Below are 18,241 nucleotides of genomic sequence, written 5' to 3' on the forward strand. Positions count from 1 at the left end.
TCAGAGAGGAATTTTTCCTCTCTGATAGGTATCTTAGTTTCTGGGTGCACTTTTTTCTTCTTTTTGCATCATCAAAGGTTCATCATGGCTGAACAGGCTACTAAGCCAAATTAACTGGTATTCTGCAACTGTATAGGGGTGTATTTGAAGTACGTTCTGGGTGTGTATGTAGGGTTGGATTGATTTCCTCCAACTCAGTTTGGGAGATATTTGGGCAGTTCTTCACCTTTCCATCAAGCATAGGGCACAGCTAATTTTCTGAGATCATTTGGATGTCTCTTATGCAATCATTTCCCTATATCACAGCCTTTTGGGGGCCTCTCAGTCTCTTCTGCTTCTTACCTGAGGCATGTAATCTGTTTTATTGAAGAACAAAATGTATTCTGTCACTGAAGTATCTAGGTTTGTTGTGGGGACTTTGTGTGGACATTGGTTAGCTCTTGATACACAGAAAGCCAGCTGTGCAATTTAATGGTTATAGGAAAGTTGCAACAAAGTCAAATTTAAAAACAAAACCCACAACTCTCCCCATAACCTTAGAGAGAGACCAGATTTGGAACGTAATAAAATATATTCTTATGATATCCCATAAATATTTCCCCACACATGGCAACAGAGAAAGGGAATGCTTATCCTTCACACTTAAAAAATAAAAGATGATCCTCTTCCAAATTCAGTGATGCTGAAAAATACTTGACAATCACTGTGTATAACTAATTCAAATAAAAAAATATTAAAAGCCTAAATGTAAGAGTATCAGAATAGGACAGTATAGTAACATTATATTGTATATTGAATGAATCATAGAATCATAACGTCATAGAATGGTTTGGGTTGGAAGAGACCTTAAAGATCATCTAGTTCCAGCCCCCTGCCATGGGCAGGGTCATTACTGTAAGGTCAAATACTGCTCAGATGTCAGTATTTCTAAGAGTATTTATTTTTATTTGTTTTGGATTTAGAATCAATTTCAAAGTAGGTCTGAGAAAGCATTGTTTATAGTGAGAAAGCAAATAATTTTAAATATATAAATTTGAAAAAAGTGACTTGATGGCAGAAAGTACTTAGAATCAGAAGTTATCTTTTACATTGCGTATCATGTTAATATAGCAGAAAAAGACAGAAGAAAATACACTGTTTGCATGCTGAAGCAAAACACATTCAGATAGGAAAAAATGAAGGTTTTTAATACCAGATAATATTAGGGGATAGTTGGATTAAGAGGAAGTTGGGCTGTCTGTCATTGACTTTTAAAATCAAGCCTAGATACTTTTCTGTGAATGGATCAGATCTGAGGCAGGTGTTCTTTGTCTTCAGGTTACAGTGGTGATCAAGTGAGATAACCAGAGCAGTTCCTTTTACAGTGAAAACTGACTAAGTTCTTGAACACTTGCCCCCTGAATATCTGCTACTAACATCAAAGTATTCACGCTGGTATTACCATGCTGACCTAGTATGTAAGGGTCTAAATGTATTTCATAATGAAGATTACTGTCGTTATAATTCCAGACAGGGCTCCCAAGTGTGTGGTGCATCCAGCATAGCTTTACATGCTGCACAGATTATTTTTGATAAATCTATGTAATGATATTGTAATTTTACAGGATGATTGCCTGGTACATTGAAAACCGTCTCTGTATACAAAGCTGAACAGCACACTCGTAAGAACATGAGTGTTTTAAAGTCATAGCACTGCTTTTGCTTTTTATTGACATGCTTTACCTTTCACTGTAAATATATTGTTTCTTGCTTTTGAAAATTACCCCTATAAAAAGATAAAGTAAACATGGATATGGACACTCTGATGAATATGTTTTAGAAAGAACTCCCACGTTTAGGAAGTACAGAGAGGAAATTTTCTTTGTGAGCTACTTAACGGTTCCAATTTGCATGTAACAGTGAATATAAAAGCTATGATTTCTGTATTGCAGTTTAGGAAAACATTACACAATTAATTCCACATAATACTTCAAAAAAATCTGTTTTAATCAAGAGTATGCTTGGGAGTGTTAAACAGCTTCAGAATGCCAAGTGCATGCCACGTGCTTAAGTCACTAATTGTCATAAAGGTGTTACATCCTCCTCTTCTACCACAGTTAATAACTTACAAACTATAAAGAGTTCCATTTCAAAATACAACTACCATCTCCCTGACTTTTTTCCCCCCTAGGTAATTGTGTCTTCTCTGGAATATTTTCGTTGAAAACTGGTTGTCAGGCAAGAATGTATGTTCTGTGTTGCTGGAAAGAATTGTCATTCCTTTTATCTTAAGCATCAGAGATTCCCAGAGATTCAAAAAGTCTCATTTTCAGACTAAACATTCATTAACTGTTGTGTAAAGATGGTCTTTGTGATAATACAGGCTTGTAGTTTCTGTGTTTTACTAGAATGACCTGTTCTGCAGTACAAACTATATATAGCCTTGTGAATATGACACACAGTAATTTAGGGCTGTGTGTCAGACACGTCTTCTCTGCTTCCAATTATGATCAGCAGTGCAGGAGTCTTCAGAATTCACAATTTTAAATTTGTAAGATAACATTCCCCATTTCTGCTCAGTTAAACATTTTTGCCTAGTTAAATTCAATGCTAATTTTATAGTCATATAAACAATTCTTTACACATTTAATTTTGTTTGCATGCTTGAAGATTCAAAGTTTAGTAACCTGTCAAATAAACGAAACGGAGGTCCTGCTTTTAGAACTTTTCACTGGGCTGAGTTTTACCCAATGAAACTGGAGGTTTCTTGAGATACTATGTTTTATTTCATACTTATGTGCAGCTTAGTTACTGTCATAACAGTTGATTGTTGTTCTTTTATGAATTTAATAAGAAATAATAGCTTGTCTACGTAAGTTACGCTAATCAGTAGGTTTCTTTGTTATTTTAACATAGATGCTCTTGAATTATTTTTCTCTTCGAAGGCCATTTGTTACATCAAGCATTTAGCTGTCATGCTTTTTATGCTTTCTCCTTGCTTACTTTTTGCTTGAAAAATGTGGTATCTTTGTCCAGGCAATTGTAAGAGGTATCTGTCTATTTTTTTTTTGTTATTTATCCTGAAATATTTTCTAATAATAGTTCTCTAAAAGTAAAGATATTTTTACACTTGCAACAATGTTTTGGTTGCATACTAAACCTTCATAAACATAAAGGCAACACCATATTACAAGCATAAATTAATGTTTAGCGATCAAAATTACGTAATCAGAAAAGCACCGTAGGTTTGCTTTGGATAAAAGGTTGGGATATAAATGAAAAGCTTCATGGTTTGAGAAATTTTCTCTATCAAAATGATGTGTGTGAAAGATAAAATTGCAGTTATATAGTGGGGGGTCGTTAATCCCCCTTCTCAAGCTTTGAGTTTTCAAGCTTAATTTTAATATTACTATTTTATAGGTAATGCGTATTTTCTCCTATATACAGTATTTTCCTGGGCAACATTCAGTCTGTATTTCCTTCTGTCGCTAAAACTAAACAAAAGCTGGTAGGGAGTGCTGCATGGAAATTCAGCCTTCCCGGTTTGTTTGGGGAGAGTGAAACTTCTTTTTTCTGTATTTTCTCCCTTAATTTTTCAAAGTTGTGGACGTTCTCTCTCTTGCATTAATCCAAAAAATTGAAGTGCTTAAAATTAAGTGGTGAAAATTTTGTATCCTGCTTTTTCTCTTTTTTGAGGGTCCTACAGATTTGTAAGAGAGGCATGCTAATTATGATCAGAATTATATCAGTGTTTTCATACCTGTGCTTTTGTAAACATGCATGCACTGTATAATACATGATAAAATTTATTTGTGTTATTCTAATGTAAGTGAAAAATGTCCTATTTCTTTTTAAGTAAGTAAAATGAATAGGAAGATAAATGGTGGAAAATTTTGTGTTAGCATTAGAAATGTTTGACATCTCTATTAATGCGTTATTTTTGCATACGAAAACTGCAAGCTAGCATGTTATGCAACAGATCCTTTAGATGTTGCACAGTGGAATAGGCAGCATCTGAAACTAATGAGATTAATTCATCTTGACTGATAGAATTTAAAAATCTTGTACTTTTTAGCTATGTTGATAAATATTGAAGTCTAATTGAAATAAAATGTACATAAAAATGCTGGTGTCAAATAGAACTGATGATTTTTAGTTTCTCTTAGGATAAAGAATACTATGGGAACGTGGTAGATGAGCTGGTTTTCTGCTCATATAAACATAGGTTTCTCTGCAGATGCTGTACTTCATTAGATATAGAAATACTGTGCTGTATGATTATTGGTTACCCACAGGGATTAAATCCTATTTTGATGGGCTCCCATTATTTTAAGTACCTCATACGTGGCAGAATGGTAAAGAAATATTTTGAAAATCATTTTACTTTTTATATCACCATCGGCAAGGCAGAGCAGACACATTTCCCTGCGTGATTTTGTTGTTGCTCTGTAGGTTGGGTTGGTACTGAGAGATGCCCATGTTCCGTTCAGTTGCTAATATCCAAACAAGCTCAGAGCAGAGCTAAGGGTAGCTAACGCCGGACTTGGGAACCCCACAGTGACCATTTTGCTTTCTATGTGCTATTGGGAGAATCAGCTGGGGCCGTGTTTCCCAGATAGGCTGAGTGGTGCTCTGAGCTGACCGATCTCTTTGGGTCTCAGTCCCCCATCTGTAAAATGGGAGTAGCACATAGTTTCCTAATTCAGCCATGTACAGGGAGCATAAATATATTCTTATGGTTTAAATGCTTCAAACTCTGCAGCAACAACCACATGGAGAAGCCAGGCTTTCCTCAGCTCTGGAGAGGCATCCAGCCATAGCAGATGGGAGGTCTCTGCAAGCCCTTGCACCCTCCTGCTCAGTGTTTGCTTTTGCAGTTTGCTGTGCGTGCTTTCCTTTCAAACCATGTCTTTCTTTTTTCTAGTTTGAGGGTTGCAAGAAAGCCTTTTCCAGACTAGAAAATCTCAAGATTCACTTAAGGAGCCATACGGGTGAAAAGCCATACCTTTGTCAGCACCCTGGCTGCCAGAAAGCATTCAGCAACTCCAGCGACCGTGCCAAGCACCAGAGGACACACTTGGACACTGTAAGGAAGCACATGTCCCATTGCAGTCCCCTGTTCTTTAGATCATGTGCTCCTTTCCTCCAGCTCGGTGGCAGCAGGTAGCCCATAACCTGAGAGATAGGAGGGAGAAGGGTCTGATGACGCTGTTTGAGTTATTTCAGAAGTGACACAGTAACGTAAGCATGGATGAAGATGGGCCAAACTAGTTGATAAAGAGGCCACAGCTCCATGGGCTTTGTGGCAGACAGAGGCAGTAACTTTCTCCCACTTAGGTGATCTTTAGGGAACCTGAAGTCAGTATGCAAAGACACAGAAGCCATCTGTGGTAATAACTGCTATTTGTTGACAAAAACTCAGTTAAACTTAAGGCTGAGACACATAGCAGAAAGTCAAGAGAAGAAGAATAATTTTGTAAGTCTAAAAATTTTCATTCCAATGAATTATTGCTTGTGAATTTGAGTCACAGCTGAGATTTGTACAAGAACTTTTGTTTCATAACAAAAGATTGTGGTTCATCAGAGACAAGCAGTTTCCAAAGGGCAGAAATCCAGAAAGAAAGTAAGTGAGAACAATTCCATTTGAATTAAATAGCTGTCACAAAACTTAAATTATCAATTTTGAATAGTCGATAGCATGGCTCGTAAGTTAATCATTTGTACAAGGTGTTTTTGGAAATGCTTGTGAAATGGAAATGGCTAAATTTCAAAATAGCTGATTCCAGCTGACACTTGGAACTAAATTCCATTTAGTACTCTGTATTGTGGACCTAGAAGTCTACAGGGAGGATAGACAGGTTAGAACAGGCAGAGGGAGATATTTATAGAGATTTATATTTATTTGCTGAGTTAGAATTATTGCGCTTTCTTTAAATAAAACTATAAAGGTATCACAGGACTAGTACCTTTCTAAAATGACGTGTGTTAGTAGAAAATGTGAGTCAAAGGAGTTTGTCATGTACTTTACAGTAAAATGTGTATTTTTGTTTGTAATATTTTTGAAACTTCAGTATTCAGTGCTTGCTTTTGGTTTTGCTTGCTCTCTCTGTAATGTCATAAACTAACACTTTTTCTTGTTCTCTTTTTCTGAAGCAGATTCTTCTATAATCCTAAACAGTCTGTCTGGGCCTTTACTGCAGTTTCTTTACCTGATTCACTAAAGAATGTAATTTCTGATTAAGTCAAAGATTGCTCTGAGGGTGGAAGAATTGTGAGTATAACTAACAATATTCATTGTACTGATATATGAAAAAAAAGGTAACAATGAAAGGTGCCATAATGAAAGCTTTCCTTTGGTTTGTCCTCCTTATAAGCCTTACTTTCCTCCTTTCCCTTTCTAATAAATTACTGAGTATTCTGCTTGTAATAATGTACAACATTTGTGTTCTGTAGTAATGAGGTTTGCAGCACCCCAAGGCTCACAAGGGATTCTCTAGAGTTAAAATAATCTGTAATATAACAGCTGCTTTATCCTTTTTCTTTTTGACGTAGAAACCCTATGCATGTCAGATTCCAGGATGTACTAAACGGTACACAGATCCAAGTTCCCTGAGAAAACATGTGAAAGCCCATTCTTCCAAAGACCAACAAGTCAGGAAAAAGGTAAATTTTCTGCTGTGTTGGCTGATGTAAAGCCTATGTGCAGAAATCGGTATTCTAATATTAGATATTTCAATGCATCTTCAAGTACCTGTGCTGATTTCAGACTGTTGATTAGAAAAACTGTTAATGGGAAATAATAGATATGGTTCTTAGATAGATGATAATATAATCTTTGACTTAATGAGGCTGCCTGCTTTAATGCTTTTTAGTTTCTGATGTGATGATTAATCACTAAACATACATAATGAGACAAATAAAAAATAATTTTAAAAAAAAAATGTTGTTTTTAAAGTTCTGCCGCATGGTAAATATGTAGTAATACAAAATCCAGTTTACATGGCCGGTCTCAGACGGAATGATGAGTTTAGAGGGCAGATGGACAGTATGTGAGATTAAGCTCTAAATTATATTTCCATATGGCAGACACTTCCAAATACCAAGACATTTCCCAACACCAGTTCCCTGTGGATGTCAAGTCCATGAGTCAATGATTGTTTATATATATAAGCACATCTTTGAAGAGCTGAGTTGCGACATAAGGGAATTTTTTTTTTTTTTTCCTGAGCATTTTTCATCATATCTCCTATTAATTACTGGCACTATTTTGTTAGGTTGTTTAGATCATTAAGGGACAGAGTATATCCTCAGCAAATTTGCTGACGATATGAAGCTGGGAGGAGTGGCAGATACAGCGGAAGGCTGTGCTGCTGTTCAGTGAGATCTAGACAGGCTGGAGAGCTGGGCGGAAGTGAACCAAATGAAGTTTAACAGGGGCAAGTGTAGGGTTCTGCAGCTGGGGAGGAATAACCCCATACACCAGTACAGGCTGGGGGTTGTCCTGCTGGAGAGCAGCTCTGCGGAGAATGACCTGGTAGTCCTGGTTGGCAGCAACTTAGCCATGAGCCAGCCATGTGCCCTTGTGACCAAGAAGACCATTGGTACCCTGGGGTGCATTAAGAAGAGTGTGGCCATCAGGTCAAAGGAGGTTATTCTCTCCCTCTACTGTGCCCTGGTGAGGCCACATCTGGAGTGTTGTGTCCAGTTCTGGGGCCCCCAGTTCAAGAGGGACAGGGAACTACTGGAGAGAGCCCAGCAAATAGCTACAAAGATGATTACAGGACTGGAGCATCTCCCCTACAAGGAAAGGCTGAGAGACCTGGGGCTCTTTAGCCTGGAGAAGAGAAGACTGAGAGGGGACCTTATCAACACTTATAAATATCTAAAGGGTGAGTGTGAAGAGAATGGGGCCAGGCTCTTCTCAGTGGTGCCCAGTGACACGACAAGGGGCAATGGGCACAAGCTGGAGCACAGAAAGTTCCGCTTGAACATCAGGAGGAACCTCTTCACTCTGGGGATTGCAGAGCACTAGAACAGGCTGGCCAGAGACGTTGTAGAGTCTCCTTCCCTGGAGATATTCGAGACCTGTCTGGACATGTTCCTGTGTGACCTGCTGTAGGTGAACCTGCTTTGACAGGGGGGTTGGACTAGATGATCTCCAGAGGTCCCTTCCAACTCCTACCATTCTGTGATTCTGTGATAAAAATCTAAGCTTTCATTTTAAAGGAAACTGGTCCTGATAAAAGGGAAACATGCATGAACTGGTGTAGGGATAGATAAACCTTTGAGATTTCAGCCCCATGTAAAACAAGTTATAGTTTAGAAGTTTTAAAATTAAATGCACAGCCATTCATAGAAAGTAGCAAAAAAATTTCTTCATACAGTGTTGGAAGTACTAAGTGGCAGTCTTTAAAGCTCCAGTATACAAATTGGAAGCATAAGTTTTGATTCAGTGTCTTGTTGAAGCAGACATGACAGCAGAGACCTGCAAGTCAGCCTCTGAGGAACTGGCCTGTAATGTTCTTGAGGAATTTCCTTTAAACATATGAGTGCCCACTCTTGTATCAGAGACGGAAGTAACTGAGCGTTCATTTTCACCTTAATAAGTAGCACTTTGGCTCCCTTGCTCCTGTGCACCACCCACAGGCAGGACTGCCAAAGAATGTCTGTGAGCCCTGTCCTGTCTGTCCCAGTAGGGCAACTCAGCCACCCAGACACTGTCTTTAAATAAGCATGTAAAGTAAATGCCAATCAAGACATTGCCTTCTGAGAAACTTCTGTGATGCCTCAACTAAAACTGGCATAATGAATCTGAATACAGGTATTAAACTACATGTAGCATTACTGTCATTGAAAGTGAAATACTGTGTTATCTCCTCTCTCTCATTTTGTCAGATTGCAATACTATGTGGATTTTCCTTCCTGCATTTCATTCACTATTTGATTTTGCTCATTTTCTATTCCTTCTTTGTGCCAAAAAGCTTAAACCTGGCACTTTTTGCTCCTCACTTGACGCTCTGTGGGCACATTCTAGACTTAAAATTGCTTATTTTTTCATGCCTGTTTGATAAGGATTTATTTTTGCTCATTGGTCACCTGAGATATGTCAATATATGGAAGGGGAAATTAGCCAAACCTCCACAAAATATAAGAAAAATTGTGGCATCTGTCAAGACAGATTCTCAAAGCATGGATAAAGTTTGCAATGTGTAGTGTTTACAAAGTAGAGTTACTGGGTCTTTGAGAACTTATAATTGTTAACTAACATCATGCTTTGGTATTTGAAATATTTCCTGGCAGTAATAATAATAAAAAGTAAGAAACAATACTTTTGATGCAGAATTAAGGTTATTTATGGCTTTAATTAAAAGTGAAAATTGGCTTAATGTCAAAAAGTCTTTAAATAAATGTGAATTCATCAAAAATAACCATAAAAATTCCAAGGTGATAAATGCCCGGTGGAGTAATTCGTCTAGCCCTAGGGATCTATTCTGTTGAAAAGAATGAAACCCTTTGCTGTCACACCCTGTTAATCATGGATTCATTTAATATATTGTGCCTGACTGCTTTTAATCCTCCTTTTAACCTCCCCCTACACACCAAGTGACATTATTGTGGTGTCTGAGATTGCTGGCTCTCCAAGACTGTACCTGCAAATGTGCCTTTGATATTGCATAGACTTAAATAGCAGGATGAAGTATATTCATAACAGCAGAATCAGCTACTTGCTGTGCTAAATATTACATTGAGTCTTCAGCCCAAATTTTCTAGATCTGTCTTCAAAGCTTTGACACCTTTCACAGCCCTCTAAGATGAGGCCAGATTATACAATGTGATATTGATAAACTTCCATCTCTGAATTATTTTAAGCAACTTTTATTGATACATGTTTATGGCTTACCATGTAAGGCAAAAATGCCTTTTCTGCAAATCTTCTAAAGGAGCCACTGTTTGCCCTCGCCTCCCAAACCCCAGCCTCTGGCCATCCACCGAATACATTTAACTGGGAATCTTTCCAGGTAATGGAATGAAGTCCTATAGACCAAGAAGATCCTGGCACAAATACATTTAATGCAAGCAATTTAGTGGATAGTACGATGAACTTTCATTTATTTTTGAAAGGAAAACAGAAGAGTAAAGAGAGACATGCCTGCTTTAATCATCTTTGTATAATTTGTAAAATTCTTTATAAACATGAGGGCAAACATATACACAAATACCATACAAACACCTGGGAACACATGCTGCAGATGTCCAGCAAAACATTTTAGGTATAATCTCTATGCATCATGATATTCAGGCTGTACTTTTCAAATATTTTGGTGGGATAAAAAGTAATGCTTCCTATCTTATCTTAAAAAGTAAAAATTGCTGACTGTCCCTGGATTTCATCTTCCTTTGGAGAAGATGGATAGAGCTCCTTCTAAGAAGGGAACTCAGTGACAGAAGACTAGACAGCACCCAAAATGAGAACATAAAGTAATGCTGGGAGGAATGCTAGTGCACCACATGTCCCTGGACTACTGTTACTTTTAAAACCTCTCTTCTTAGTCATCTCCTCCTTTCAACTTTGAAAGGACAACTAGCTTACAAGATTTTTTTGTAAGCTGAACAGTTACTATGTGGTGCTTATTACCACAACATATAATGGAAGCGGAGAGCCATGTGGGATTCAAAGGGAACTGGATATTTCCAAGGGTAATGAGACAGGGTTAAAACATAAACATGAGATTTGCAAGGGATATTAGTGCTTCAAGATCATGCTTCAGGATAGAAGTCAGCGTCAAGCTAAATAGATTAGGGAAAAGCATGGTTATTCTGTACTGCTTATTTGCCGTTTCTCACTCTTTCTCTTGAAGTGCCAGCTGCTAGTGGACACAGTGTACATAACTTAAAGCAGTTTGGATGGATCTTGGGCCTGATCTGGAAGATGCATCTGCTTTTAAATGGATACTTTAGGCTGCCTAGCCTTAATTTATGTATTGTCCTGCTTTTTTTCCCTTCTCTCATTCCATTTTAATAATCCTTTTCTCTTTCAGTTTCCTTTCTTAGTCTATCTTCCACCTTTGTAGCTTTGGGTCTTTAGGATATGCAACCCAAACTGAACACCTGTAGGCAACTGAGGTGATATGCTGTGGTAAGACCAGTCACAGGACTTTCTTCTACCCCAGATAATCCTGTGTTCTCTCATCTTTCACCTTGTTTCTTTCCTTCATTTTTTCCATATGCAGAGTTCAACTAATTGATTTAGAAAATCAATTTAGAAAGCATATTGGTACATACAGGCAAATGCCACTTAAATATTTGACATCCTATAGTTCTTATTTGTAAAATAGCTTTAATAAGGAAGGCTACAGTTGAGAGCTTTGCTTTGGTGACTTCAACAGGGCTGAGTAATTTTGTTCCTTGAGTCATCCTGTGGAGTCTCTGACTAGTCAAAAAATAGGGCACTACTTGACACAAGTTGGCTACACTTTGTGTTTGCAGTAAACAACAAATTTCTTTCATCTGTGAATTGATGATACTGTATTTGAAAATATGAATCCATAGCACTTCTGGGTGATAAGTCTTCTTATTGAAGTTACTGAAATTGAAATTATGCAACATATCATTAGCAAACCCCAGAGCCTGCACTGTTACGTATCTAGTGTTTGAAAGAAATATAGAAGGTGAACACTACCATTATACTCTTCATAAAGACCTATTTGTTGTGTGAGCTAGCACTCAGACTTCTACAAGTCTAAGAAATTATCTTTTTTCATGTAAGAATACCATGAAAAAAAAAAAAATTGCTATTTCTGCAGGAGTCTTGCTGAGGAAATCTGTATTTCTAAATCTAAAGAAAATATTTAATTCACTTTTAAGTACTACAGCACAAGTTGCACTGTGAATGGAATGGACCCTCCACTGGCTTTGCGTAGATCTTGTCATGAAAAATCTGCAATGTCTAATGCCTTTTCTAAAGTGCGTTTTCAAACAGCTAAGAGATAATCAAAAAAAAAAAGGAAAAAAATGGTTTTGATTTCATACGTCTATTTGGCCAGGACAAGATCAGTTTGGTAACATCTGCTTTATCATCTGAATAATGCAGTGGCTATGCTTTTAGATACAGTTTTAATTTTATCTGTAATTATACCAGTGAACAACTGTTGTCATGTATAATAGTTCTTTAAGCCAGTGTGTCCTGCAGAAAAAAAGAGATTTAAGGATTGGTTCTGTTTAATTAAAGGAAAGTATAATAGGTAATGATGAAACTGGTTAGTTCTGTCTTAGTAGGAAAAAGCAGAAGATAATTTGAGCAGTTCAGATAAACAAGACCAGCTAAAGAGAATGGAAAAGTCTTAATCTGGGCCTGGAACTGAAAGACAATGTATCCCAAATAATACCATCTTTCAGCTGATCAGTCTTTGATTCTTTGTCAGTTTTAACAGTGCCTAGACCATGTCTTTGATCTTGTGTAAATTAGTTATCGATCAGATACATTACACAGACAAGCTTTGAGATACTGAGTGCTTGCGTGACAATTGCCTCTGAAAGTTGTCTGCCTGCTGGAAACCTGCATCATCATAGCTCATTCAAGTGGGTTTTGAGGAAACGACGCATGGATTCAGCTGACAGCTTAACACCTCAGCAGATGCATAACATAGTAACTGATACTCCTAGGTCTCTACTGGATTTTTCAATACTATGAAGAGGAGCACAGATCAGCTAAAGCGTACAGTGTTCAGTCTTGACTATATTTTGCTCCTTATTTATTTATTCGATCTGTACTTAGTTGTAGTCTTAACACAACAATTGTGCTTGTGTCTATTTTCCTAGCTTTTTCCGGGATAGAATTTTTGTAATGTCTTTGCCAGAAAGCAAATATCACAGAGGTGTAGCTTCGGGAAATGCTGTCCAAAGCACGTTTCTGAAAGTTTTCTACACTTGGTGAAGGTTTTTTTGATTTGTAGTGTATATGGTACATCTACCAAATCACTAAGGAATGAAGGGGATGGTGAGACCTCAGGAGATAAGGGATATGTGCGCAGACTTCCAGCTTGGTTCATTTCTGCCTAATAATCTTCCTTTTTGACACAGATTGGTCAATTGTAAAATGATGGCTGAACAGTGGCTTTTGGGGAGATGTCAAAACATTCTCCCAATGAAGACAGACTCTTCCAAGATTTGTGTCTGTGATATCTGGTTGGAAGGAGATCTTTTCAGGTGTTATTGTGCTAAGGAGGAATAAAGGACAGGCAATCAGGGTCTCTCTAATACTGTTTTTATTTGTATGTGATTTCTTCCATGTTACATTTATTGCCCTTTCAAAAAATGATCAGCTGGAAGCCTTCAGAATGCTTTTCCTGATCACAGTAAAGAAAAAAAGGTGCTCCACTGCACTGCTGCGATGAAGCAGGCTGCATGACACCTCAGCCATATCCACTCCTACTTCAAACTGTAGGAGGGGCTAGCAGAGCAGAGCAGTCCACACTAGGTGTGGAGCATGTTGGAAATAATGAAATAAGGATATGGGTTGTCTGGCCAAAGCAGTTCCTGGAATTGCCTTGCAGAGTGGCCTGTGCTGACCTTGACCAGGGTTCCCATCTGAACTGAGGGGGCTTTACGGAAGCCACCTTGCACAGTTAGTAATGATTGCGCAGATATTGCTCTTCTGCCACTGCGCAGCCCCTGTATTAGCAAAAAGGGGATATAAAATCTCCACCTGTAGAGGCAGATCTCAATAACTGAATTCTTCTAAAGCCTAGACATTTTATATTCCTTTTCTAAGACTTCACCTCTTCTCTTTTAGAGCCCTGTTATGTATAATGTATATAAACCTGTCCATCTTACAAAGAAAACATTAAGAGAAATGGGGAAAAAAATTAAGTACTTAAAGATATATCCCCCTATTGAACAATATTTCTCTGGAAATAAGACATATAAGTGTTTTCATTACAAGTTAACATGGAGTTTTCTATAAAGTTTTGAGAGTTAGTCTACCTTTGTATTTTGTGGGTCATGTCGGCAAATACAGTATTCCCTCAGCAAATTGATACAGAGCTCTTACTTCTTACAGGGCTGCACACTTCTTAATTGTACTTGTTTACATTGTTTTACAGTAGAAGTAGGGTTTTTTATTGTGACCACGTGTTGATTTTACCGCACAATTGATGAAGCTAACAGTTTGTTTAAAGATTTTGGAATAAACAGAATTTTACACCAGCGTTTAGATTTAATGGAGAACATGAACAGAAAACAACATCTGGTAATTTTCTTTAGCTAGTATTTTTGGTTTATTTCATTTCACGTTTCTTTCCAGTTTTTCCTTTCCTTCAATTTCTCAGTGTTTGAACTAGGCTTTTTTGTGAATCAAGAAACAATGCTTAATATGTTTCTTAAGGAAATAAATTAACTTCTTTTACTTTTTCTAACTTAGAATATTTAATTGATGAGGAAAGAGGGAGCCAGAGAGGGTTAGAGCATTACATCATTGGTATTTCAGGAGGTTATTTGGGCACTAAGCTAATTACCAGTGATATTGTTCATTACGTGACTGTATTAATCTGGAGAAACTGCTCTGTGAACATCTACGTCATGGGAAGCAAACAGCCAGATCCTACAGTAAGAGCCCAGTTTACTTCTGCATCTTCCTGGTTTCAGTTGCTCTTATTCAAACTCTTAGTTCAGAATTCGCTGTTAAAACTGCAAAAGGGAGAGAATGGATTGAAAGGGAAACAAATCTATTTTCTTGCTTTGAGAGCTATTGACCATAAGGATATTTTCCCTGATTTGTTCTCTGTGGAGTCCATTTAAAAGATGTCACTAATGCAAAAAGAAGTGCATTCAGAGGCTAAGGGTCAGTGAGCAGTGCCCATGGCAACTAAAAAACTATTTTGCAGAAAAAATGCAGCAAAGAGTAAATGTTTTAATCTCCAACTTTAATCCCTTTATTTCCTGTTTCCAGAATGAAATATAAATCAGGCACCATGGAGTGCAGCAATTTTTCCCAAAAAGGATGTTGGCAAAAAGGGATTAGGAATGGGCAGCAGTGTTTAAGGAATTTAATCATATAATTTGTTGTAAAACTTTTGAGACTATGAATGACTAGTTCTTTTGAGCGTGGTCAGTGTGAAACAGGAAAACAGGCCCTAAAAGTGATGGAGGACTGACTCTGGCTGACCACCACCCCCTGCCTTGCTGCTGCAGCAGCAGCGATGTGCACTGTGGTGGTCCCTCAAGGAAGCTCTGTCATGGAGGATGTGCTTTGCCGGCGGTGCATGTAGAGCTCTGCTCTCCAGAGAGGGGGAAACATCGAAATCCCCCTGTGGTTTTCAGGGTGCTGTGGCAGCTGTGGCAGTTATAATCAGGGGTTTGTTTGTTCACTCTGATGTTAACATTTGCTATTTCATATCATGATTCCTCCCTGCACTTGGTTTCTGCCCTGAGCTTGTACTCCTGTGAGCTTCAGCAGTATGATGTTTTAAAAAGTTTACCAGAAGGAATAAGGACTGTCACCCTCGTTACATACACACATACCCAAAAAATGATGGTCTCAAAAATCTGTAAACAGCTGTTAGTGCATGCCCATAGCATTTTATACTCTTTAGGTTCATTTTTTGTAGCAAACAATATCCTTTTCTCCATTTGTGTGTCTTCACCTACCTGCCACAGCATATGCATGAAGGTGGGCTGAGAGAGCAGGAACATTTCTTTCTTTAGAGACCTTTAGAGGAGTCCCTTGGGAGGCAGTCCTGAACAGCAAAGGAGTCCAGAAAGGCTGGACATTCTTCAGGAACATAAACTTAAAGGTGCAGGAGCAGGCTGTCCCTATATGACCAAAAATGAGCCAGTGAGGAAGACGACTGGCCTGGCTGAGCAGAGAGCTTTGGCTGGAACTCAGAAAAAAAGAGCTTATGACGTTTGGAAGAAGGGGCAGGCAACTCAGGAAGACTACAAAGATGTCGTGCAGATATGCAGGGAGAAAATTAGAAGGGCCAAAGCCCGACTGGAACTTAATCTGGCTACTGCTGTAGAAGGCAATTGAAAATGTTTCTATGAGTACATTAGCAACAAAAGGAGGGCTAAGGAGAATCTCTGTCCTTTATTGAATGTGGGGGGAAAACATAGTGAAAAAGGATGAGGAGAAGGCTGCAGTACTTAATGACTTCTTTGCATCAGTCTTTGATAGTAAGACCAGTTGTTCTACAGGTACCCAGCCCCCTGAGCCGGAAGACAAGGAAGGGGAGTGGAATGAAGCCCCCATATTCTAAGGGGAAATGGTCAGTGACCTGCTACACTACTTAGACACAAGCAAGTCTATGGGGTTGGGTGGGATCCACCCAAGGGTACTGAGGGAGCTGGCAGAAGTGCTTATCAAGCTACTTTCCATCATTTACCAGCAGTCCTGGCTAACCAGGGAGGTCCCAGTTGACTGGAGATTAGCAAATGTGACACCCATCTACAAGAAGGGCCAAAAGGAGAATCCGGGGAACTACAGGCCTGTCAGCCGGACCTCAGTGCTGGGAAAGGTTATGGAGCAGATCATCTTGAGTGCCGTCAGTACAACCAAGTGATCAGGCCCAGTCAGCATGGGTTTATGAAAGGAAGGTCATGCTTGACTAACCTGATCACCTTCTATGACAAGGTGACCCACTTAGTGGATAAGGGAAAGGATGTGGACGTTGTCTACCTAGACTCGAGTAAAGCCTTTGACACCATTTCCCACAGCATTCTCCTGGAGAAACTGGCTGCTGATGGCTTGGATGGGTGCACACTTTGCAGGGTAAAAACCTCTCTGGATGGCCGGGCCCAAACAGTGGTGGTGAATGTAGTTCAATCCAGTTGGCGGCCGGTCACAAGTGGTGTTCCCCAGGGCTCAGTATTGGGGGGAGTTCTGTCTGATATCTTTATCAGCAGTCTGGATGAGGGGATCGAGTGCTCCCTCAGTAAGTATGCAGGTGACACTAAATTGGGTGGGAGTGTTGATCTGCTTGAGAGTAGGAAGGCTCTGCAGGGGGATCTGGACAGGCTGGATCAATGGGCCATCAATTGTATGAGGTTCAACAAGGCCAAGTGCCGGGTCCTGCCCTTGTGTCACAACCACCCCATGCAGCGCTACAGGCTTGGGGAGGAGTGGCTGGAGAGCTGCCCAGCAGAAAAGGACCTGGGGGTGCTGGTTGACAGGCGGCTGAACATGAGCCAGCAGTGTGCCCAGGTGGCCAAGAAGGCCAACAGCATCCTGGCCTGTATCAGCAACAGTGTGGCCAGCAGGAGCAGGGAGGTGATTGTGCCCCTGTACTGGGCACTGGTGAGGCTGCACCTCGAATACTGTGTGTGGTTTTGGGCCCCTCACTACAAGAAGGACACTGAGGTGCTGGAGCGTGTCCAGAGAAGGGCAACGAAGCTGGTGAAGGGTCTGGAGCACAGGTCTGATGAGGAGCGGCTGAGGGACCTGGGGGTGTTTAGCCTGGAGAAAAGGAGGCTGAGGGGAGACCTTATCACTCTTTACTACCTGAAAGAAGTTGTAGTGAGGTGGGTGTTGATCTTTTCTCCCAAGTAGCAAGCGGTAGGAAGAGAGGAAATGGCCTCAAGTTGTGCCTGGGGAGGTTTAGATTGGACATTAGGAAAAATTTCTTTACTGAAATAGTTGCAAGCACTGTAACAGGCTGCTCAGGGAGGTGGTGGAGTCACCATCCCTGGAGTTATTTAAAAGACGGGTAGATGTGGTGCTTAGGGACATGGTTTAGTGGGCGTGGTGGTGCTGGGTTGATGGTCTTAGAAGTCTTTTCCAACCTAATGATTCTATGATTTTATGATTCTATCCCTACTATGTGGATAGGCTAGTTTAACTTCCTTTTTATTGTGTTTTCCTGGCTGAATGTTTAATTGGAACAGAATGTAAGAGCAGATGAAAATAGCATGCAGACATATCTGAAAGCTGTGGTAGATAATTAGCAGAATAATGAATGCTATTGCTCTCTAGAAATCCTGCCCAGATGACTCACTGGAAACAAAGGTTTTTGAGGAATCCCTTCTTCTGCATAGCTTCTTTGCCCAAAGATGTCTGTAGCCTCCAGAGGCAAGAATTAAGATACTTAGCAAGCTTAAACTTTTAACAAGCATGAACTTTTATTGTCTGTTGTCAGAAAGGTTTAGTACTGTGCAAGAAGCACTGGACCTTGAAGCCAATCTGCATCAGTAAAGGCATGATCTAACAAGCAAACCTGTAATATGAGTAAACACTGTCACATAGCATGGCTTCATGTTGAACTTACAATTT

At 39.3% G+C, this 18,241-nt stretch overlaps 1 protein-coding gene across 2 annotated transcripts in view; it reads left to right on the top strand.

The window, feature by feature from the left end:
• GLIS3 (GLIS family zinc finger 3) overlaps positions 1 to 18,241 on the top strand; it is a 169,381-nt gene that overhangs the window by 114,863 nt on the left and 36,277 nt on the right. For both annotated transcript variants that reach the window (XM_086479968.1, XM_086479967.1), the window contains 2 exons: positions 4,904 to 5,065; positions 6,532 to 6,642. In XM_086479968.1, coding sequence (XP_086336094.1) covers positions 4,904 to 5,065; positions 6,532 to 6,642 — 273 coding nt within the window. The remainder of the gene's footprint in view (positions 1 to 4,903; positions 5,066 to 6,531; positions 6,643 to 18,241) is intronic.

This window comes from Leptosomus discolor, chromosome Z, assembly GCF_034619465.1.
Source record: "Leptosomus discolor isolate bLepDis1 chromosome Z, bLepDis1.hap2, whole genome shotgun sequence".
NCBI classification, from domain to species: domain Eukaryota; kingdom Metazoa; phylum Chordata; class Aves; order Leptosomiformes; family Leptosomidae; genus Leptosomus; species Leptosomus discolor.